Source organism: Equus quagga, chromosome 4, assembly GCF_021613505.1.
Source record: "Equus quagga isolate Etosha38 chromosome 4, UCLA_HA_Equagga_1.0, whole genome shotgun sequence".
Taxonomy (NCBI): Eukaryota; Metazoa; Chordata; class Mammalia; order Perissodactyla; family Equidae; genus Equus; species Equus quagga.
In genome coordinates this window covers 84,138,102-84,164,010 of record NC_060270.1, presented here as the reverse complement: position 1 = coordinate 84,164,010, position 25,909 = coordinate 84,138,102, and the positions used below count along the sequence as shown (strand labels likewise).

The following is a 25,909-nucleotide window of genomic DNA, read 5'->3' as shown; positions in this document are numbered from 1 at the left end:
TAATTTGCTCTGTATCACCATCTCCACCTCTCTCTCATTTCTCAGAGCAAGTGATATGGAAAAGATGAATTGGGTGGAAAGTGATTTTCTAGATATGAAAAGTTGTGTGATCTAAACAACTCCCTCTGAAACCTGTTTTTCTTCAAAATGTAATTATTTTTAGTAAAGATAGCCAAGAAATTAAATTTTCTACTTAATGGAAAAGCTAATACTACCTCAACATGCCTCTCAAGTTGTGAGTAGGAGTATCATATATTAAAGCATTGTACAAATGCAAAAGATTGGACCTCTTCCAGAGAGGCAGTATGTGTAATGTTCAAGGACACAGACTCTGAAGCCAGACGGAGTGTGGCCATAACCCTAACTCTGCTTTAAATTGGCAGGATTACCTTGGGTTTGTTACTTAACTTCTTAGAGCCTCAGTTTTCTCATTTTTTAAACGGGGATGATAATATTCCAAGTCATTGTTATGAAGATTACATGAGAAAAGTTCCTACTGCATACTAAGTGTTGTTATTACCCTTGCAACTAGAATATACTTGAGTACGTGTGCAATTAGTGTGAGCTGCCATCAGGAGGTTCTGATGTCCAGTTGAAAGCACAGGTCACTATCTCTGCTTTCTTTACAAAGTGTGTTGTTTTAATTGTAATCCCCTAAGTGTTTGGGTAAACAAACTACATTATTTTTAGAGAACTGGAATGTAAGTCACTATGAGAGATACAGTCAGCTACCTAATTATTCCTAGGGGTAAAATTTAAAGGAGAAATCACATCTTTTAAAAAACATTTTAAAAAATAATTCCTCTTAGTGCTATTTAGTTTAGACGGATTTTCAGCTTAATCTCCAGGTTCCTCTGATATAACCTCTGACGCTTACTCTAGAGCGGTCCGTGAGTCACTCTGTTGAGGCCATAGGTGACAGTAGAGAGTCAATGCCTGCCTAAGCCACTACAGTGTGATGAGGCTCAATAGCCGACTGGAAATAAAGTGAAGCCGAAAGGTGCTAGAAATACAGATGAACATCTCAAACAGCAAGACATAGATAGTAAAACATCAGCTGTATTGTAGTCACAAAAGGAATAAAACATTTTAGGTTATTATATAGGAAAACCTATAATTATGTTTATTCAATGCCAAAAAATCCAATAAATTAAATGAAAAATGAAAATAAACTAGAAAAGTATTTTTCATATAATTAAATTATTTCTCAATTTGCTATCAACGATGACACCACTAAAATATTTACAATTTTCAAATACCTCCAATATGTTTTGCACAAATTTTTTAAATATTCAACAATAGTGAGACAGAACAGAAAAATCAAATTCTGGGTCAGATGTCTTTGTTTGCAGTAATATTTCCTAAAAAAAGAACTATCACTTGATTTGTTTCATCTTTAAGAAAAAAGTTAATGAAGAATAGCTAACAGTCCGTTAGTGGTTGTCTCTGTAAGTCTTATGGTTTATGCAGCCTTTTTACCTCTGATTCTTTTCTGATGTAATGGGAGGAAAAAACTATCTACTGCACACATCTTGGAGAAAAGTCAGTTCATAGAAACACAATTTTTGGTGAGGTAGAAATTGAAAGAGAGGAAATAATCTAGGTATTTCAGAATCATACCATTAAGAATTCTGAGGAAAATTGTTGCATTTTTAATTCATCTTACTAAGTGATTTTGATTTGTTATCATCTAATGATTGCAACCAATGATATATCCCCCCCCCCCAAAGTATTGATTTTTAGAAAAATAAAATAGGCAAATCAATAAGAATTCTATTAGGACTGAAAATGAACATATGAAAATCTATATAAAAATCAAAATTAAATCTAATTCTTGTAGCACTAATCACTTCGAATATTAAATTTAAATAAATGTAATTAGGAAATAAAAAGTAATTTAAAAAGTGGCTTTATTTATCGTTTAAGTGGATACTTTTCCTGTTTCAACTAAACACTGTAGTGAGATTTGCATTTTATCCTTGTTACCATTTTAGTAGACATGTATTTGGTATTTTCTTTATAGCTTCTACTTGTGGGTGATAATTGCAGTCTGCAATTTATTTTGTGAAGATATTAGTCTTGGAGAACATTTACCATGAAGAATGTTTTATGTTTATATTTAGCATTAATTTTTTTAAAAAGTCACTATATATAAATATGAAAAAATGGAGCTCCGACACAAAATAGAAGAGATTTTCCTCTGAGGGTAATGAATAAAATCTTGATTAACATAAAAAGTAACATAGCAAATATATTTTACCCTAGCTTTCTCTTAACTCAAAACCCTTTTATGTTCTTATTAAAAATGAAATGGCAAGCAAAATCATCATATCATATGTAATTCCAATGGTTGGTGTTTATTTAAATCAGAAATATTTAGTGAATTTAAAAATGTATATTTTAGGTATTTTTCAAATGTTGATTGGGAAGACTTTGAATATACTCAGGAGACCTGAAATCCTCTGACTAATATACTTTGATATACTGTAATGACTTGGAAATGTTTAATGTTCAGGGCAATTGCTTCCAGAGTTAGCCTTATATCCCCAGACAGTCACTATCTATAAATGTAATATTTTTCCTCTGGCAATTTGTGAAAACCACAACAGACATAACCACAGGCTAAGCAAATATGGGAAAATCAGTCAACAGCCAGATCTTCTCTTGGATTCACAGTGCTCTGTTCCCTCCCATATTGCCACTGGGGGAAAAAAATCTACTCTCTTATTTAAAAAATATGTAATTGTACCCTGAATCAAATCCGTGATATCCAGACGGGTTTAGCAAAGGCTAGCACCAAATTCTCTCTTACTTGAAAAAAGGAACAGTATTTTAAATGAACAAAGTTTTAGCTTGCTAATCTATTTTTATTAGAGGAAATTGAACCTAGGCTATATTTTTCTATATTACAAATCTGTCTGGCATGCAACATAAGATAAATGCCACCTTGATCTTTCTTTCAATCACTCGTGTAGGAATTGCAAAAGAAACGTTTCAAAAGGGAAGTAATGAATTTTAGAAAATTATCCATTTTCAATTCCAGATGAATGTTGTAATATATACTTTTCATTGCATTTCTATTAAAATAAAGAAGAAAAAAATTTGATAGTGCTAGAAGAAATTTACTAAACTTTATCTATTACTTAGTTTTAATAGTTTAAAGTGAATCTTTTAATGGCAAATGTTTCAGATACACGTGCTCTCTGTATGGAAAGTAGGATTCTCTTTAGTTTCTTCTCTTTTATGAAGGTAAGCTTAGAACTGAATGTTCTGAAGAAAGGGATTAGTTTTTGGTTTGAGAGCACTAAGGAATAAATTGAGCTTTCTTGGGCTAGTAGTGAAGTTAGCAAGAACAATAATTCAGTGCTCTGGCTCAGGGGATGAAATTTGAGCTCAGATCACCTTCCTTAATAAAAATAACGTGCAATAATAACTTCCTGAAAATTTTCTTCAGCAGCCAGTCACCTGTGTGCTAAATAGCCTATAAGTAAATATTGCCATACAACATTTTCAACTAACTTCTCTGTTGTTCATCCTTACCTTGATGCTTCATTTTAAAAGAGGAGTTAAAAAATTTCTCTTCCGGGTGGCCAGCCAGGTGGCGCAGCAGTGAAGTGAGCACGTTTAGCTTCTCGGTGACCTGGGATTCACTGGCCTGGATCCCGGGTGTGGACATGGCATCACTTGGCATGCCATACTGTGGTAGGCGTCCCACATATAAAGTAGAGGAAGATGGGCATGGATGTTAGCTCAGGACCAGGCTTTCTCAGCAAAAAGAGGAAGATTGGCTGTAGTTAGCTCAGGGTTAATCTTCCTTAAAAAAATTCTCTTCCTATACATAATACAGTTATTATTTTTCTTATTACTGTTTCTTTAACTATTTTAAATGGAAAGGACAATAGACCAAATAAAACACAATAATAAATAATGAATAGTTTTTTGGATAATCTTGAGAACAAGTTTTATTACAGCAGTTTTCTTGTATCTACTTTAAAAAATAGAATAGCAAAACACCTATGGCCGCCTTATTTTTTTTAATTATCACAATTTCTCTTATTTATCCTAAAAGATCATGTGTATTTATTAAGAATTCTAAAACCTGAAAATCACTATATTGATCTCCACTGCTTTAGAATATTCTTAAATTTTTAAGTGGGGCAGATATTCATTGTGGTAAAGGCAGTATATTTAATGTTCAGGAAATCCATAGGTTCATAGCATGACGGAGCTGGAAAGGATCCTCCAGATGGTCTTCAACTCCTCATTTAGTAGCTAAGAAACAGAGACTGAGAGATGTTAATGGAATTTTCCAAGATTCCTAAGAAAATGCAATTCAATTAAGTTAATTCAAATTAACTAAATTAGTTCAACTGAATACGTTTTCCTGATATTCCTGATGATTTTTAACTCTATTCAGTGTTTGGCAAGCTTCTTCTATAGAGGACCAGATAGGAAATATTTTAAACTTGCGGGCCACATGGTCTCTGTAGCGACTATGCAACTGTTGTGGTGGGAAAGCAATCGCATACAATATGTAAATGTATGAGCTTGTGTGTGCTCAGAAAATGTCAGGAGGTTTTCCTGAACAACGTTTTTTTCCTGGTGGATCATTTTGCTGCTTGTTTTGCATTTTTTCTCTATTGTGGAGTGCTGTAAGACCACCATAGTTCACATTTGCAGCAAGAGAGCAGGCTGGGCTACTCCGCCCCAGTGAGTTTTTAAATATCCACTATATGTGAGTAGGGTTCTTCAACTTTTTTTCCCTTGTTTTTTAAAGTTTCGTTGCAAAACTGATAAATGTATTCCATTCTGGTGGAAATGTGACACTGTGGACGACTGTGGTGATGGATCAGACGAACCTGATGACTGTCGTGAGTACATTGGCTAATATGGGAATTTAGAAGTTAGAACTCCTTAAATCCTAAACCTGGAAAATTGAAGCTGTATCTGAAGTATTACCTTCTGATATTTTTCCAAAATTGAAATAAAAAGGTTTTATATGTCAATTTTCAAAAATACAACAAAAATTGTTGCACTGTCTTGGATATGTCCCTGATAACTGTTACATTTAGAATGGCATCATCAGCAAGTCATGTTAATTTTTTCTCTCCCAAATTTCCTTACATGCAGAATAACTACATTCTTCATGTAATTATCAGTAGAGTAACAATCACCATGATTTTGACTTGATATATCACCAAATTAATAGTGAAAATGGGAAAGTTTTCAGAACAACACTCAACAACTAAAATCTTAACTTTAAGGGATACTATCTTTCACCTTTTCTGTCAGTATTAAAATACTGAAAATTCTTTAAAAGTCAAATTTTTCCTATATAAATCATTAGTTTGCTGTTAGGCAATCTAGTATGCTTTTAGTAGTTACCTTAAAATGGCTACCAATTATGTCTTGACATCTGACTGTCATTGGCATGATTGCGTGCTGCTTTTTTTTTTTTAAGCTATCTTTGGTAACTTTGGTTGTAATGGACAATCAGCAGACTTTTCATTGATAGCCTTTTATAGTTCACTCCCTGGGTCACTGCAATACTGTCCTGTCAAGTTGAAGATGCTTGTAGTCAATCACAATAATCCCTCAACATCTCAGTGGATGGTTGCCATGATTTGGCCTTGACAATTGAGTTCAAGATCCTTAGGCTTGCACTAAAGAAAGACAGCATGCTGTCTTAGTGAAAGCTAGCTACTTTCTGCTGTAGAACTTTCCACCACATAATTACAAAGCTGTTTCAAATTTAGGGTCTCTAGATAGTTACTTAGATGAGCTGTATTCGATTTCTCTGGTCACTACCAAATGTATCAAACATTTGAAGTTGTTTCACTTAATTCATTTATATGTTTGAAAGCGATAAGAATATATTCAATGAGAAGGAAAAAATCATAAAAGTCATTGCTTTTCTAATATTCTTTTTATGTTTCTGAAAGGGTCATTGCTCTTTGATTTTTTTAATACAGTTTTTGTTTACACTATGATAGACAATGCATAAAGAGTAGTATCTGTATGAGATAGGTGTACTGTTATGTCTGAATTATTCTTTTTTCAAGTTATTGAATTAAAAAGAATATCAAGGAGCAAGAAATTATGTTGGTCACCAGTTGAGATTTACTCATTAAAAAAGTTGTTAATTTCCCCACAATAAAGGAAACTTTCCTACGGCATAGTAAATAAAATAAATACAACTTATTTTTGTAATTTATAGAAATAAACAAGAATGAATGTGTTAATTTAATTCTCATATAAGATGACCTCTCTTGCTCAGATTCACTAACGTGTTCTCTGAGGAAATAGTACCGTAATGACCTGCCGACAAAGTCAATAGCACCCAATGCTTTCCCTTCTAAAATATTTGTAGCTCCTGAACTCTAATTTTAATCTTGACCAAAATTTCATGCTGTAATCATACTGATATGAGAAATTAACTACAGATTTATAATAATGAGTTTTTCACATTTACTTTTAGAATGTATAATGAGCAAATATAACTTTAATGTCTTTTGAGGGTAACCAAAGAGGCATCTGCTATCTAAGAGTCTCTGTACGATTCTTATCCTGGTGAAATACCAATACTATGTGCTTTTATTGGTGACATTATCTCTGTGATCTTTTAGTAAATGCTCTTTTACTTGGAGTTGACGGGTTAACAGCATTGAACATCTGTAGGCATGACACTTTATGTTGAGAGTCATAGCGAGGTGGAAAATGATGTACATGCATCTGAGAGTGTTTAGAATTCATTTCTGAGTAGCTACATCGTCAAAATTTGCAGGTGCTAAGAGCCACTGATAATATCTGTAATTTTCTTGATCCGAAGTTCACATACTTCCAAATTTCAGTAATATTATTTACATGAACGTGGTTAAGAGTGATGCATCAAGAATTCTCTGGCATCATATGTTTGTAATTACATTTCCTATGATACTTTAATACACCAAGGATCATTCTAGAGACTCATTTAAAGGTCAGATAGGTTTCCTTGTTATTTCCCAGGCGTGAAACTCCTTTAATAGTTATAACCCTTCTTCTGGGAAGGTCGTTTTGGTAGCAAAGGAATATTAAAAGAAATCATATAGGAAGCAACAAGAAATAGAGGAAATGCACATGTTTAGAGCATGAGAAAATTAAGTATCACACAGTTTAAACATTTAGTGTGATTAATTAATAAATGTTACAGATTGGGTGTAAATGACTTTCAAAATTTTAGAACTCTCTTCTATGGAAATCAAGCAAGTATCACGAATAATTCTTTTTAATGTTAGGGAAATTTTTAATTAATACTGTAATTATAAAAGCATAATTTATTTCCCAAAGAAGGTTTAAAATAGCATTTATTAATGTTTGATTGACTAATTTGAACTAATGAATAGCATATTATTAATCTCAAAGTCAGTGATTAGTAACATACATTAGGATCGTCAGTCAAAGATAAGTGTTTTATTGCAAGCAACATGGTTTCTGAGAAGACTTCAGAGTCAGATCGAGATTTAAATTCCAAGTCTGGTACTTGGAACTTGTACACACTTGGGTGAATTATTAATATCCCTGAGGGTTAGTTTCCTCACTTCTTAACATTTTTCCTTGTTAAACACTATAAAATGGTCATGGTGATGCCTAGGTGAGAAAGCTATGATGAGATCCAGTTAGTAACTATATGTGAAAGGGCCTAGCCCAGTGCCTGATATAGAGTACTCAGTAGATCTTATGTTATGATTATTATTGTTATTATTATCCCTTATATAAACTCAAAGAATATGGCAACAAATGCATTATCATCTGGGAGTTATTTACTATAATAACATATGTATGGTTTATAAAAGTCTTTACTATTTACAAGATTTTGTCCCCATATGTACTAAGAGGACTATGGGAATGAATATCAATAAATCTAATTTAAAACGTGATAGATATAGGAAGCGTTAGTTTTAACTAGTGCTGGAGAAGATGTATTGAGGGCAGATGTTCCTCTCTAATACATCGCAGGCAGAAAAGTGGTCAAAGAGAAACGATTTTTTTAAATGATATTGGAATAACTTTTAAAAATTACATTAAATTCTACTCTGCCACATAACCTCTCAATATCATTTCTTTGAAATGAGGAGACATTTATGTTTTCAAACATATTTTTAATATTGATATGTTGTTAATACTTTTCTTTTTACTGTTAATTTATGAAATGTAATCTGGAGGCCCTCTGAGTTGCTCATAGCTTAACTGTACATCTGAATCTAGTAGCTATCTAGATGCGAGACATTCACATTGTGCTCTGGGATGTGTTTAATATAATAATATAATAAATATTTTTAAAAGAATGTCAGAAAAGCTCTGTTTAAGAAGTCATGAGCTAAGATTGTCATTCCATGATACTATATGTTTTCTTCCCTAGCTGAATTTAAATGTCAACCAGGTCGATTTCAGTGTGGAACTGGTCTCTGTGCTCTGCCTGCTTTCATTTGTGATGGAGAGAATGACTGTGGAGACAATTCTGATGAACTCAACTGTGGTAGGTGATTAAATTGTTAACTAAGGAACATCAGTCTAATTCTTAGCTGATTATGTCTGCACTGATTTAAATTCAGACACATTTTCAGCACAGATTTGTTGTTCTTTCTGTCTTTTAGACACACATGTCTGCCTCTCAGGTCAGTTCAAGTGTACCAAGAGCCAGAAATGTATTCCGGTAAACCTCAGATGTAACGGACAAGATGACTGTGGGGATGAGGAAGACGAAAGGGACTGTCGTAAGTCACCTTAAGATGTCCTGTCCTGTCGAACTTCTAACTCTCAGCTGAAATTGGTCCAAAAGTTATTATTGTGCACCATGAATTCGTACAGTATAAAAAAATATGACAGCAGTTATGGGCAAATAATTCCAAATGGGTGCCTAATGGGTTGGGTTAGGTTACTTAAGAAATTCCGTGTAAAGAATATAAAGAACATTAAAACATGTGCATTATTTATTTACAAAGCTCACTGTAGATTACAATGAACATGACACAACAGGCATTCATCTACATCATACTTAAGAGAAGCAGCAAAAACTACACTACAAGTGGTTATGGTGTTTTTTAATAAATTGATTTCTTTTGGCCATATTAAGTAGCTATAGATAATTTTCTTCTATTGATTAATCAGTTACTTGAAATCAACCCCTTTTTAATTAGAGATTGCTTTTCCCCATAAAATGCATATTGAATGTATGATAAGAAACACAATCTGGGCAAAATAATCTAACAAAATTACTTATTAAAAAGTGTAAATAAGGCTGTATTCAAAGTATCTTAACAAGCTACTTCAAAGAACAATAGTAAAATATTTTTCCATTCTGTTCATGTCTTTTTTTCATCTTCCACCAAAAATCAAAATACATTAAATGGAAGGCAGAACATATGTCATATACATACACGTGTGCACATAGGTAAGCAGGTACATGCGTGCACACACACAGACACACACTTACATGCAGGATCTGAGCGATAGAGCGCTTGTCAAATTTTAGGGTTTCAACAGAACTGCTGTCACCATTTCTGTCTTGCTGAAGTTTCATTTTATTCCCCTAAAACTTTTATCAGTAAATAATGTGCAGTCATCCAGCAATTTGATTAAGATGGCGCATTCAGAGCAAAGTCAGTACCAGTTCTTTATGGTTAGCCATTCTAGAAGCTGATCCATTAAACTGACTAGGATTTATGATGCAGTTTACAGTCTGAGTCAGATGTTCACCTCTTCCCTCAAAAAAACTCAACGCAACTAGAGATTTTGATAATTTTATGCTTTTTAATTCCTCGTTCACTAATATTGTCCAATTTCAGTCTTTTTCCATTTATAAAAATGCATGTGTATAAATTCTTAAATTTATTTATCTGGAAAAAATTATTGTGAAAGACCTTCAATTCTCTCTTTTTAAAGTTAGTTTCAAAATATCTAGTCAAGGTGGGCTTGTTTTGAAAACTGATTTTTATCAAATGCATCATTGCAGAAATATGAATTATTTATTTCTGCTAGAAAGGATATTAGGAATATATTACAGATAATTAAAAGTTAAAACTCCTCACTTTCGGAGACTTAGTAATTAAAGATGATACATTTTCAGTTGACTGTGTTAAACATTTGTTTGTCTAATTGCTTTTTAAATAAAATATCTGCTCTTATCCAAAGCTACATTTTAATAGATGTTTTCCTCTTAAGCTGAAAACAGCTGTTCTCCAGACTATTTCCAGTGTAAAACTACCAAACATTGTATTTCCAAGCTGTGGGTTTGTGATGAAGATCCAGACTGTGCAGACGCATCAGATGAGGCCAACTGTGGTGAGTGTTTCGTGACTGTGGCTCTTACCTATTGTGTTTGTGTCGTCATCTGAGATGGCCATAGTGAAATGAATTAGAACACAGTTCTGATGAAACTGAAGTCTCACATGAGAAGGTTTTGTTCACAACAACCTGAGGTTAGCTATTTTATGAAAAGCATGGCGCGGTAAGGCAGAAGAGTAAGTATTGTTTAGTGTAAGTCAAAATTGTTTCTAAAAAGATCAAAAAGGTAGGATAAAGCTATCATCTTATTATGTTAGAGAATGTGCATAGTATTAGCATTGAATGAGTAGAAACAATGAAACTCTTTTCATATTGTTGTAGACTTCATTTTCCTGCTTACATACATATCATTTTACATTCGTTCAGTGATTATTGTTCATTCTTAAACATTATAAATGAAAAAGGAAAAGATAATAAAAGCATCTGGTCTGTTTTAGTGGATGACATAGATCACTTGAGTTAGCATTTGTTTCTGAAACATTAATATTTTCACTTAAAATCAATTATTTTATTTACAATATCTATTCCTTAATTAACATTGCAAATGTTTATATGGAGAACATATTCCTTTTGTTTAATGCATTTGGTTCTATCTTGAAAATATTAACAGCAAGACAAAAATGAGGAGTAGTTGTTATGTGTAATTCATTTTATCAACATTTATTAAACATTAGTTGAGGCTGTTTTGTAGGTGAATACACTGGACTTGGCATCTTTGGGGAAGCAAAAAGGCATTTAATCTAGTAACTGATTAGAAAAGATAAAATGTGCCCAAACTAAAGATCAGACTCCCAGGTTTCACAAACAAAATTATGTTCAATGAATTTGCTAGATTCCACACTGCTGTTAATTAACTCTTCTGGGAGAAATGAAAATAATGAACCTTTAGATTCTCTGAAATTCCATTTATATTGAACAACACTCATGAGCTACATATATAATCACTGGCGATGATGCATCTTTATGTTTTTCCGGCTAGAGTCTTCCATATAACTGTGTCTTCAGAATATTGAACTGGGACAGTAGAGCTTATCACAGTATCATAAAACCACCATTTACCACTTTGTGCAGTTGGTCTTCATAATCAGTTCACAGGGTCTCAAACTACATTCATCACTGACTTGTTCATAATAATTATTAAGGGCTTTTGCAAACTGCTTTTTATTACTGGCTTTGCTCTGTTGTCTTTTGTATTCTTTTGTGTTTTTTGTATTTTGACCCAAAGTAAAGCGCAGTAATGACTTATATTAATTATCTGAAGAATTGCTTGGCTGGAATGTTATTTCTATATTTTGTTCTCCTTCTTCCTCCTCACTTTGATGGGATTTAATGATTTTGGTAGGTTATATTGTTCAAACTGACAATTATCAATTGCCCTAATAGCAATAATGCCTAATTTTTTTTGGTATTTACTATATGGTCCAGGCAGTGTTTTAAAGGCTTACAGTGATTACCTAGCAATCTCTTTGTTATCCTTATTTTATTGCTGTAGGAAATGAGGCCCAAGATGGTCCTGTAACTTGCCCAAAGTCCCACAGCTAGCAGGTGGTGCAACTGGGACTTGAATCATGGTTATTTGACACAAAAGCATCATTCTGTGAATATAGCATGAATCCATCTCATTCTTTCTATATAAAGAAAAAAAATTCACATTTTCTCTTATAAAGTTATACAGACTTCTCCTAGCCACAGTTATTGCTGTAAGTTCCAGACCAGTATACAAACACACAGACACAGAAAGAGGGAGGACGGAGCAAGAGGGCTTACCATTTGATTTGCCTTAAACTCCCTATAAAATTTTATTGTGGACAGCTGCTAATTTAATTTAAAGAAACTTCCACATCATATTTTTTTCATATAGCATTTCTCAATTCTTATTTTTAAAGGGGCTAAGAGGCCACCTCTTTCCCCTTTCTTCTGTCTTCAATAAATATATAAATGCCAAATATTTTTGCTAATTCTGTTAACATCCTTGTGGGATAGTTCCTCTTTTGATGCTTTTTTGAGTGAGAAAGAAACATAACACTTCTTAAAGATTAATCCTATCATACCAAGGCCTTAATGTTTGAATCTCAGTTAGTGTTTCTTAGTGGGTGAGAATGGACCTTGCCTAGAATAGGCAATGAGTTAGGCTATTTCCCATGTGGTGTCTCCTCAGGGCCTAGCAGGATGTGGAGTAGACTTGCATTAAGCTGTTGAGTGACTGCCTGTTCTCTGTTGTAAGACATCAATTTGCAAACCATTTTCATTGTAGTCGCCTTAGGTACTTTCTTAGTCCAGTACTAAGTTTAGGGGAGATTCTGTTTGGCTCTTGGAGTTCACCTAGGTCTTACATTTTATTTCTCTGCACCAGTATTTATATTTATCTATAATTCTATATCTAATTAGCTTCTGTCAATTCTAAAGTTCTAGCATTGTGCTTGTTCTATCTTGACATTGCCTAAAGGAAACAATTTTTCTTTTGCTTTTAACTGTGTAAATAAAACCAATGTAGAAGCAAGAAAGAGAGAGAGAGAGAGACACCGTGGAAAAGCCTAACAGAACAGAACACAGTCACTTAACACAAACAAACAAAATACACATGTAAAATAAGGAATTGAAATACCAGTAATGTGTAAATATTTTTTAATTATTTAAGTTTTTATTTACCAAAATACCACATCTATTGAATTCAGCCCAGTGTAATTTTTGAGATCTTATGTGTACTTTCAAATTTAACAACTAATATTCAATATGTCTAAAAATTGTATGCTAATCTAGAATTTAAAGAGGCTTTGAAACCACTTTGAATAGATTAGATTAAATATAGTTTAAGAGCCTTGGTCTAATAATCTAGTCTTGGTGAAACTTTGGATATAAATTTTAAAAATTAAATTAACTACATAATTTCCTATCTTATTGCACCTAGTTTTTGAGGTGGCTAAATTTATGAGTCTGTAAAAGCTACATGTGGAACATTTGGATTTAAATTTATAAGTATTTTAAAGACATCTTTTAGCTCTATTTCTGTGTAAGGATTTAAATCTATGCTACCCTCAAAGTCACAGAAAGATAGTTTTGACTTTGTTTTGTGAGTTGTTAATGGTTATTATAAAATTACTTCTTTTTGCCTGAAGCTGTTTATCCTTTCTTTGTTCTATGCCCAAAGAAAAATAAGCTTTTTAAAATATAGTTATGCACACCTTTATTAGACTATTGATATTGACTACTCTCAGAAGGCTTTTTCATTATTTATTACAATATTGTGCAAACATCAAATTTAGATGCCTGGCCAAAATAAGTAGAGTACCCTGACTGTAGCAGCTCCAGGATTCTCATTCAGAACCTCAGTTTCACACGTTTTTCACCTTCTGTCTGCCGTTTTCTATTTTAGGAATGAAATGCAGCATTAGGGGTCTGACATGATGTGGATCAGGGCTGCCCCAGGTAGAAAAGCCCAAGGTGTCCTGGCCTACATGCTGATCTGTATGACCAGATTCACATTTAAAGTTATACGACCACACAATAACCAGACCCCACCTGCACTGAAACCATTCCATGACTTTTTACATCATCTTTTGTTTGTCTAGTAAAAATAAGTCACGTACCCATGCCTTATAAATTTAGCCCTAACCCTCAATACATTGCAGCAGCTCTTCACTGCCCATGGGTCCTCTCCCCATGCCTACAGCAGCTCTTTACTGCCCATGGGTCCTGTCCCCATGCTATTCCATACTATTCTCTGAATAAAAGAGCACTGCTGCCAGACCTTGAGAGTCCAAGAAATCTTTCTTTTGACTCCTTGACTCACCGAGCCTGCATCATGACAGATCTGTACTAGATTCTTACCTCTGCTTTGTTAATCAGAGTTAAAACTTTTCTATTTGACTCTTATAATATGATATGTCTTTCCCTTATGTTTTCTCTCCCTGGTTTACAGTTTAGACTCTCAGTTCCCTAGATCACTGTGCAACACTCTTTTATCAGTTGTTCTGCCTGGGCTTTTCTGGTCACCTCTGCACTCAAACCCAAACTCTTCAGAATCCGCTGTTCGTTCTGCTGCATCGCTCCTCCCCATGGTCTCATTTCCTGCTTTCTTCTCTATAGGCCTTCACCTTATCTAGAATCGTGTGTCATCAGAGAGAGTCTTGCTTCCAAGTTGGTTCAGCGTCATTTGCTGCTTCTGAGCAGTCTTGCTTTATAACCTGCTGCTTGGCTAATTATCTTTAATTAATGTGGTAGCTATAGTCACACTGACTAGGGCTTATGAGAGGACCCAAGCTTCCCACCATAACTTTGTACTTTCCACAGTCTGGTCTTTCCAACATGACACTGAACACATTCAAACCAAAAGACAGAACCAGTCAAAGAGTTCTTTTATTTTCCCTTAAATCTGATGAGGAAATTTGAATCAGGTTACTCAATCTTTAAGAATATATGAAACAATTTTTATTTTAAGTTCAAGCAAATTCACAGTAAGTTATAAAATTTTGCAAACGTACAGACTTGTACAGAAAGTTGTACAGTAAGCACCATGTACCATTTAATAGATTTTAACATTTGACCTAAGATTTCTCTTTTAAAGCATCCAAATCCCTACCATAACAACTAAAATCCACTTCTATCCTTCCTGCTTCCTTTCCTCTCCCCTGTCTTGAAGTGATGATGTATCAGTCATATGTATTTTTTTTACTTTTATTATATTAGTATGCATTCATTAATATGTACCAAATTATAGTATTTTAAAAGTTTACATAAACGGTATTATATTTTCTATATTAATTTGAAGCTTAACATTTTCTGGTATTCCAGTGTATTAATATGTATAACACATTCCCATACTGAAGCTTATTTCTATGTATTACAATTATCACACATTCATTGGCAAATATGGCACAAAACCTTTCATAAATCTGCTGTAGACACCACAAGGTCCCTGCTCAGTGCTCTAATTGTCACCTTGCATGAAAGTTTATTCAAAGCACATGTGACAACATCCAGAGGCAGGATTCTGTTAACCCTATAGTCAGTCTCAGCCTAAATTATACTTAGAATGGAGGGCCTGGAATGAGCCTGAAGAGGGAAGCTCTCATACTGATGACTATAACTAAAGTTAAATAATTCATGATATTTAAATTTGGTTATTTTCAAAATTTTATTAACTTAGAATAGCATTCAGCAAATTTTAGTTCCATGATTTCACCATAATCTATGGGGGTCAAATTCTCTGCTCATATATTCTCTGCAGGAAAGGAGGATGTACTAAATTCTTTTTTTTTCTGAGCTAACATCTGTTGCCAATCTTCTTTTATTTTCTTCTTCTTCTCCCCAAAGCCCCCTGGTACATAGTTGTATATTCTAGTTGTGGGTCCTTCTGGCTCTGCTATGTGGGACGCCACCTCAGCATGGCTTGGTCAGCAGTGCTAAGTCTGCACCCAGGATCCAAACTGGCAAACCCTGCGCCACCAAAGTGCAGTGCACGAACTTAACCACTTGGCCATGGGACCAGCCCACTAAATTCTGTATCTTGGAAAATAGTGCACACTTACACGTATTTAATTAAGACATTGGTTTAGTGTTTTAAATCAGGGTTTGTTGAATTTAAATATCAGTTACAAATTTATGTACTATATACATAATTTTTTTGTGTGAGGAAGACTGGCCCTGAGCTAACATCTGTTGCCCATCTTCCTCTTTTTGCCTGAGGAAGATTGTCCCTGAGCTAACATCTATGCCAATCTTCCTCTGTTTTGTATGTGGGACACTGCCATAGCGTGGCCTGATGAGTGGTGCTGTGTCCATGGCTGGAATCTGAACCCGCAAACCCCAGGCTGCTGTAGCGGAGCACATGAATTTAACCACTAGCCACTGGCTCAGCCCCTCTGCACTATATTTTGATTAGCAGACAAATGATCTGAACATCCTCATGTGCTTCTACCCTGCTACGTGGTTGTAGCTTTCTTGGGGGTGGGGGTTGGGGATGAGGGTGAGAGAGCTTGTTGCTGAGGGAAGCTGCCGGGAAACAGATTTTAAATTTTCTAACATATGGCATCATAATCTCTCCCTTAGATATTTAAAGGGGTGGGACTATAGACCTTTATGATAGTGGGTGGGAAGGAGAAAGGGCCTCCTATCTGCTCATTCCATGGGAACTTATTGGTCTCTACTGCTTGACTGGTCTGATCTGCACCCCTGCTGTGACCTGTGCTATGGAATGCTGGCATCACCACTCACCACTTGAGTGTAGGCTTGATTGTCTGTCTCCACATTTCCATTCCTGGTGAGCTGCAACCTGATCTTAAGTTTCTGCTGCTACCTGAAACTTCATGGAGACACACAATCCTGCAACTCCCCAGGTCTTGTGAGGAGCCAGGTACGTTGCTTCATGCCTATCTATCTAGCTACCACCTGCTTTTAATGTCGTCGAGGCTCTCCTGAGTTTTGTTGACTATATCATACACCTGAAACTAGATGGTTCTCGTAGAAACTTTATGTCTCCCAGAGATAAATCCAGGTCAATGTAACGCTTATCTTCTCAGTGCTCTTGACCTATCCCATATCAATCTGGATGCTGCTCCTGTGTCTTGAGGATATATGCAGCTGAACTCTCCACTCAGCTTCTGTTTTCGCTTCTCACAATCTCTCAGGATCCAGAAGTGGGCATTCTACTTTCTCCACCTGCCTGAAAGACATCATATTTAACTCATTGTGGTGGCGCTTACCTACTACACTTGCTACTCTGGCAAAACAGCTGTGGAACAATATAATTTAGGAGGGAGAGAAATGAAAACCACGTTGCCTTACAAAATTTTTAAAATCTTATACCTATTTGACCCCAGATGATTTGTAAAATAGCACTTAAGGGGCCAGCACCATGGCATAGTGGTTAAGTTCAGTGCGCTCTGCTCAGTGGCCTGGGTTCATGGTTTCAGATCCCAGGTGTGAACATACACCACTCACCAGCTGTGCTGTGGCAATGACCCACATACAAATTAGAGGAAGATGGGCACAGATGTTAGCTCAGGGCATATCTTCCTCACCAAAAAAACCGAAAAACAAAAAACACTTAATAACCTCCTATAGAATCATTCTCTCTCAGAATGTACTTTGGACATATTGCCTAGTATGTAAGTGCTACTACAGTCTGTGTGGTTGATACTCCGTCTAATGCTAAAACTTTATTTTAATAATTATGTACTCTATATCGCTACTTTAAAAACACAATGTCTACATATGTCCATCTTTTTAAAAATAGAAACTTTTAAAATAATAATTTAACTTCTGGTACATTTCTGAACTTTTAAAGTAGTAGTGATAAAATAAGTGTATTTTTTTTTTTGAAAAACTTGGTAATGTGGGGAACTTATATTCTATGAGCAAAGAAGCTTCTATTAATTCAGTAAGATGTATTTTTATGCTAGTATTATATTATTACATTTTATGGTAAAATTTTTGATGTATCATATGTTTTACTTTCATCCATCTGTTTGTTTTGCAAAATTCAATCTTTTCTCCTTTTTCTGTCAATGACATTTGTGTATGTAAATATAACTATGTGTGTGTGTGTGTGTGTGTATGAGAGAGAGAGAGAAAGAGCCTTTTTTGCACTGAAATATTTTGGTTGCAATAGAGTCCTTGCAGGAGAGCCTGTCTGTATGAATGAGACCAGGAAAATGTCTTCTAGCTTTTATAAAAAGAAATGAATGGCCTACATGTGAATCATTAAATAGTCTTTTTATAAGTTGCTGTCAGTGACTTTCATGCATTGACTTTCTCTTTACCAAAAGGAAATGCAATTATTTGGTGATGTTATTTTACTTTATTTTATTTTTCTCAATAATAAGAGGAAACTGTGAGATTTAAATTTGTTGCACAAAGCTAGAAAGGAGCCCACACAATGAATCAGGATGCATGCCAAGTATTCCAGACTCTGGGCTGATGTATAGTAAAAGCCATGAGAGAAAATAGGTTTTTGCCCAGTGAGGTTTACAGTTGAGCTTGTAGAGGAGAGAAACTACATATTTGTTTTAATGAGAACAGGTTGGTACCGTTGATATTTTTTAAAGAAGAAATTGAGTCAGGAAATTAACATACTGTGATATTTTTCTCTGACAAACTTTATCCTTGTTGTACTGCTCCCCTCGTCCTTTGCCAAGTATATGTAATTCTCTAAAAATACAAAATAAAATAACACACACAGAGACAAACATAGTTGCAGATTTATAGCAGTGTGTGGGAAGAATAAATATTAGACAGTTTATAAGAAAAATAAGTAAGAAATGTAAAACTTTAAAAAAAATTGCCTCCTTTAGCCTACCTTTGGAACAAAAATATTTTAGTTTGTTTTGCTTTATAAGATTCTGTTCATGTATCCTTTGGCTCATGGCTTTCTTAGAGAATATTCTGCTATTTATATTTTCAGGGGTTATTTAATATTGTTTAGTATCACGTTTATATGATTATATTGTATATTAGTGAACAAAAATAAGTAGAATGAAGATTGCAGTGCTTTTTCTCAACATCAACACCTGGCAATGCATCTATGTGTATAAAATATTACTGTTTATCCCTTTAAGAAAATTTAGATTTGTGCTTATATGTTAAAATCAGTTGGAGGATTCAAGTGGTATCAAATTTTGCTTATGAAAAGATTATCCATTTTCAGTCATTAACATTTCAGGACATAAAATAGTAATGAGACTAGAAGACCTATTGTCAAGTTGTAACTGTACCCTTTATTAGCTTTGTGATCTGTGTACAGTGAACAGATGGTGTATAGATGATGATTCTGATATCTAGGCTTATGCTCCAGTCAGGCTCCCATTCAATGCCTAGGAGGCAAGTTCTCTGGGCTAGATTTTTCATGTCATTAGGCAACTGTTCGTATATGCTTCCTTGGTCAGAGTTCATGTGAGGAATAATGGGAGTAGAGAGAGAAGTGGTGTAGGATTTAGTTTGAGATAATGAAGACTGTTACCTCTTGCTGGGTTATAGATGTCAGAGTAAATTGCTACTTATATTTAATGTCCTTTGAAATCTTAACCTTCTAATTAATATTTCTATTTCTCTAACCCAAAAATCTTGAGAGAGATTATAAAAAGAATATAAACAGAAGTTCTCCATGATGTGTTTCCTTTGACCTAAAGCAGAGGTGGCTTGAAAAGTATTAGTGAGGGGCTAGAGAAATAAAATAGAGAGCAGATCCACACTGTGAGCTGAGGTTCCTCAGCCCTACGGATCATGTTATCCACATCATTACAACACTTCCTTTCACAGTTCTGTGTTCTAAGAAGAAACAAAGCTCCAGTCTGTAAATGTTTCATTTTTGATATAGTTACTGGATTTTGACTGGTACTTGAGAAAAGGCAGAAATATAAAATGATACTACTTATCAAAATTCAAGTAAATCTAATATATTTTCAAAGTTATATTTATTAATAGTAGTATTTGGATTATGTGAATTGTATATCTTAGATCTCTATTTTAAGATCATAAATTAATATGTCATCTTAAACTAATGAAAAGTTACAGAATATTTATATATCTGCAGTAGTATTTTAGTAGCCACTTTGTTGTAAATGCCAATATCAAATTTAAGGTAAATGTTTGGTGAGGCTTGCCCCCTAGCCAAGTGGTTAAGTTCATGTGCTTCTCTTTGGCAGCCCAGGGTTCTCCAGTTTGCATCCTGGGTACACACCTACACATCGCTCATCAAGCCATGCTGTGGCAGCATCCCACATAGAAGATCTAGAATGACCTACAACTAGAATATACAACTATGTACTGGGGCTTTGCAAGCGGAAACAAAAAAAGAGGAAGATTGGCAACAGATGTTAGCTCAGGGCCAATCTTCCTCACCAAAAAAAATAAAGTAAAAATAAAGTAAATGCATGCTAATTTGTTTTAGTTCATTAAAATCAATTCTTCAGAAATTGAGTGTGTTCACAATTAGTATTAAATACTGAATGGCAGACAAAAATTCTGTATCAGGATGCTGGGAACTTATTTTTAAATATAAAATATTTACTATAAAATTTTAATTAATTAAGCTATTGAAAAGAAACAGTTAACCTGTTTCAACTTGTTGAAGACATTTCTAAAGTCTTAATTGAATTTCTTCTATCTATAACTAAACTGTACTGGCAAAAATTTCTTTTATGGCTTTAGATCCTCATTCTGAATGCTCTAATTAGATTAATTTTATTTAAAATCATATATGGAGTCTGTTTATATTTTAGTCTTCTTTGTGATTAGCTTCTGAATCCTAAAAACAAAATGTACTCAGAAAATCGAATGTATTACTTAATTCCAATTAATTGTGGTCTTCCTATAAAAAGATCATACAGGGGCTGGCCTGTGTGGCCTAGTGGTTAAGTTCAGTGTGCTCCACTTTGGCAACCCAGGTTTGCTTCCCCAGGGTGGACCTACACCACTCATCAGCAGCCAAGCTGTGGCAGTGAGCCACATACAAAGTAGAGGAAGATTGGCACAGATGTTAGCTCAAGGCAAATTTTCCTCAAGCAAAAAGAACAAAATTGGCAACTATGTTAGCTCAGGGCACATCTTCCTCAGCAAAAGAGAAAAAAAAAAAGAGTGTGGTCCTGCTGACACCTTGATTTCACACTGATAGTCTCCAGAGCTGTGAAACAATAAATTTCTGTTGTTAAAAAAAAAAAGGATCATATAGCTATGTCAGTTAACTGTTGTATCTGTGTATCAGGAAGTTAGGTGCATCATATGGACATTTCTGTCTGTTTCTAGAAATTTTCCATAGATGGTAGGGTGTTACGCTACTTTATGACTACCTATCCAGGAAATTCGGTGGATGAATTCAGAGTTCTTAGAATTGGCAGATACCAAGTCCCGTGAGAATTACTGCTTCAAGAAGAGAATCCTTTGGAACAACTGCTCACATCCCCAGTTTGGTCCTTGTAATGTTTAAAACCACAAGATTCTTGGTATTAACAGGCATTGAGCAGTAAAAATCCCACTGGCTAGCTATCAGGGAATCACAGAGGTATAGGAAACTATCCTTAGTAATTGTAGAGCGTTTTATAAACTCGTTACTTTGACAATTCAATCAGTTCCTTTTGAATAAAGGACATTTCATTGAGTTGGAGAGAAAAAGATTGAGAATCACTCACCTAAAACATAAGCAAAAAATAAGTATATTTTTCTTTCAGGATTCACCGCGTCCATTTTGTAATGTCTGAATAAAATTAATGGCAGTTCAGATTTTTAAATATTTCTTAAAATTAGTATTGGGAATATGTAATTTAAAAGCCTGGTATTACCAAGAGATATTACCAATAGATATTGGTATTAAAAATAGGGAATTTGAAAATTATATAGAAGACTGAACTTCAAAGGGCTCTCAAATCTTCACCTCTGTTCTTTGCAGAGGAAAGTGCCAGACCTTTTAAAATCCCTGGATACAATCAATTTATCTTAAAACATACTTTGGGTCCAGTTTGTATTTTTTCCTTTTAATATTTTACTGGTATAATTAAACTTGATTTTATATCTTTATAATATTTATTTATTTTAAAAATTAATAATCACCTGCTAAAAATGTTAAGTAAGCCATTATATTAGTGACGCGGGAAATTCAAAGTCTAATAATAGGGATAATTAATAGTTCTGAAAGCTTATTATACGCTGGGCATCGTGTTAAACTTTATGTGGATTCTATCATTTAATCCTCATAACAATCCTATGAGAGATATGCTATTATTATTCCTATTTTATAGGTAAAGATATAATGCTCAGAGAGTGTAAGCAATTTTCCCAAGGTCACTCAAGTAGAAGGTGGGCGAGCAGATATTTGAATTCACAGGATCTTGCTCCAGACCATGCAGTTAACCATTACTCCATGGAGCTTCCCTGACATGCCCTAATTTTGCTATAAGGCAAGGAATTCAGACACAAATACAAATGATCCTTACAAATTGGAATGGGTTAATGTCACCAGAAAAATACATACTTAAATAGTTTTATAAAGTAACATTGTCACTAACAGTGAGAGAGTGGGAATAGGAGTGTCAGTAAAGGGATGCCTTGTCCACAAATTGAAACCAACTAAAAACCAGTCTGCTTTCTATTATTACCATTCTTCAATGGTAATTCTAAATGTAGTCAGTGATAAAAAAAAAACCCCTCCTGGCAGGACAGACCACTGATCATGACCCCACGTGGAAATCTAGTGGCTTGTCATAAAGATAATAGTAAAAATAAGTACATTAAAAATAATGTTGTTAAATTCTAGCTTGACACAATTCCAGTTTGACAGTGGCCTATGGAAATCCAGCTCTCTCTTTGCTAAAAAGAGAAGATCAGCGAGCGTCAGAGAAGCTCTATCTTTCTGTGACCAAATTTTTCGTAATGAAGCAACTGGGAAGAATGAAAGAGAATTTAACAGGGCATACTTTTCTCACCAGCCATTCAATAGTATCTAACACCATGTGCATACACTGTTTGAAATATCCGGTGCTTGATCCACAGCTTACCATCTATGTCATGCAGGCTGCACGTTTGAAAACATTGTCCTCCTCTTGATTAATTGAATGAATGAACATATAAATGATAAAACATGTAGTTTTATTTTTAGATCATGAATTTTCTTTTTAAAGCTTTTCCAGTGATTTTATATATTTGCTGTAGGTACATACCAGTGGTATTTTCAGGAAATAGAGGCATTCCTCAGATTCTAACACTATGTATTATACAAGTCATTTAAGGAACTGTAGTACTAGTGCTTTTAAAAATGGTGTCTGCATTGTATTCTTATTCAAAAGTTCCTCCCAATCTAAACAAAGAGTAAATAAGACTGAGCATCTATTAGTAGAGAAAAATCAATTCTAGATTATTGTAATCAATAGCTCTTATTAATTTTGGACGAATAAGTGATTATTAAATAGTTTAAAATATGAATGGCTATTGAGAAGAGAACATTCGTTCATGCTGATATTACTTTCTCTTAGTTTGCTTTCACACACTTCACCATGCAGAAGTGAAGGTTTTCAGCACTGTACTTTGTTCCTATTTTTTGAAGACATTAATAACAGGGAAGTGTTCTTTTTTCTTTTTCTTAATTTATGAGACTTAATAATTGACCAGTGGGGATGAACTGTCCAGATTCTTTTTTGTAAGATACAGTTAAGTTTTGGCACTGAATGCTATATTTTTTGGCACTGGCACAAATGCAAGAAATGAACATGCTAAAATCTCTAGTTTGGCATAGTTATACCAAAATTAATTACTTGTGACTCTATTGACTAGAAGTGTGACTATCATCCAAGAGATATCACTGTAGGGTACGGGGTGGCAATGCCAACCTTCAATTCCGGAGCTTCTTTCATGCTATTTGATTTTCACGGCTAGAGTTTACTCCTTCTTCATAGTGCAAAATTATCCATCCACTTTTTTTCGTTTTTTGGCTCAATGCTGTGACTTAGTAATTTTCAACCTCTTGCTGACAGATGGAAAGTGTTCACTAACCATGTTGCTGAATTAACATGAAACGCATTTCTAAACCACAATAAATGATGGAGCTAAAAATGTCAAGTCCACTCAGTTCCATCTAGAGGGCACATATTGTTATAATGTTCACAGAATCTTCGAAGGGGAAAGGATTCTTAGAGGTTGTCTGTTTAAAGTGAGGCCACATCTATCATCCCTAATCTAAACAAACTAACAAAAACATTCTTTTATATCTAGATCAAATCTTCTTTCTATAAAATAAGCCTGCTTTTTTAATTTTTATCCTTTCCAATAAAAATTTTGAATAGCCTTCGTGTAAAAGTCCCTTTTTTAAGGACTCTTAAATTAAATTCTTTCACATCCTTCTTCAGGTCAAATCACTCCATTTTCTTTAATCTCTCTACATGGGTTCTATTTTCCATTCTGTTGATCAGCCGTATATCTCTCTCTGAAACCTGCCCAAGTTCTACGCTTTGGATATGATCTATGGAACAGAATGCGGCATTTTTAGTCAGATAATGTGCTGAGTATCTCCTGCTCTCCATTGCTGGATGCCAGCTTTTGTATTCTAACATTGTGTGGGATTATAAGCAAATAAAACCACAGTGTTCACACTGTTGGTCTGTGGCCAACTTTTATGACCCCAGTTGTAGAGATTTCACATACCTTCTACCAGATTTTCAGTGTCATATATTTATGAACTACTTCCATGTTGTCGCTTTTTTAAAGATTCTAATGAACTCTACCGGCTCCCCTGCCAAATGATAAGTTCCAGTAGCGCTGGATCCATCTATCTTTTATTCCTTAAAATGTAACCAGTACTAGTACAAAATTTGGCACAAATAAATATTTGAGAAATGAGTGAAGAAAGGAAGTAAAAAAATACAGCCTTTATTTGGTTCAGCCCAATATAATACATTTCTCCCCCAGACCTGGACTTTGGGACTCTGGTTTTCTTTCTTTGAGTTTGTATGTGTTTTATTTCGTTTTTTGAAACTAATGCTTTTCCTCCTGATTAATTCAATAGTTTGGGCCTGATTAGTGTGAAAAATTGACTTAAATTGTAAGGAGGTTTCAATATACAGAACCATTGACATATTCTGCCAAACTTGTACAATGAGATATGCCTCCCTGTCTGTAGGGAGAAAAGTGTACTGTGGCAGTACATTGAGCAGCTTCGTGAAATGAGCCCATAGCTTCTGGAGGTACCAGGAATGGAGCGCCATTCTTGCTTTCAATATTTATTGATTGGGTAGATCTCTGTATAGGTCTCTACTATTTTCTCATTTGTAAACAGACATGATAATTTTGTCTTTAGAAAACTGGTGAGAAGGTTAAAAGAAATACAGGTAGGGGCCGACCCCGTGGCCCAGTGGTTGAGTTTTTACATTCCGCTTCGGCGGCCCAGGGTTTTGCAGGTTTCAATCCTGGGTGCGGACATGGCACAGCTCATCAAGCCATGTTGAGGCGGCATCCCACATGCCACAACGAGAAGGACCCACAACTAAAATACACAACTATGTACCAGGGGGCCTTGGGGAGAAAAAGGAAAAATAAAATCTTTAAAAAAAAAAAAAAAGAAGAAATACAGGTATGTAAGTACCTAGGAGATATTTAAGCACGTAGTAGGCCCTCAGTAAATGTTTTTGTCAGTACTTTTTGCTAAATACTGAGCATTGACTTGGGCTAAAACACTAGTTACATATCCTGTAATGGTGACAGAAGGGAACAAATAAAAGATTTAAATAAATGCTATAAAATTTTATAACAATAAAATGGTTCTGTGAAATCTTGCATTTCTTATCAAGAGAGGGAAAAAAATGAAACATAATTAGAGTTATAAAGAGTTTGTGACTTAGAATAATGCTCAGTATAATAGTAAATGTTAAAGAGCATGTGGCTAGTATGAATCTTCAGGTCTATATCATATTGTTTCCACAAAATCTTAGCATCAGATTCTGTATATGCACTACACTTCCCTGTGAGTCCTGTTTGTTAACAGCTTTATTCAAGTATAATTGGCACACAATCAACTTCATATATTTAAAATATATAATTTGATTAAGTTTGCACAGGTGGATGTGCTCATGAAACCATCACTATGATTGATATAATAAAAATATTTGTC

The 25,909-nt window shown here is 34.5% G+C and overlaps 1 protein-coding gene across 1 annotated transcript in view; it reads left to right on the top strand.

Annotated features, from left to right (window-relative positions):
• LRP1B (LDL receptor related protein 1B) overlaps positions 1–25,909 on the top strand; it is a 1,825,183-nt gene that overhangs the window by 1,623,150 nt on the left and 176,124 nt on the right. Inside the window, exons 63-66 of the mRNA XM_046659286.1 lie at positions 4,778–4,871; positions 8,399–8,515; positions 8,634–8,753; positions 10,201–10,320. Coding sequence (XP_046515242.1) covers positions 4,778–4,871; positions 8,399–8,515; positions 8,634–8,753; positions 10,201–10,320 — 451 coding nt within the window. The remainder of the gene's footprint in view (positions 1–4,777; positions 4,872–8,398; positions 8,516–8,633; positions 8,754–10,200; positions 10,321–25,909) is intronic.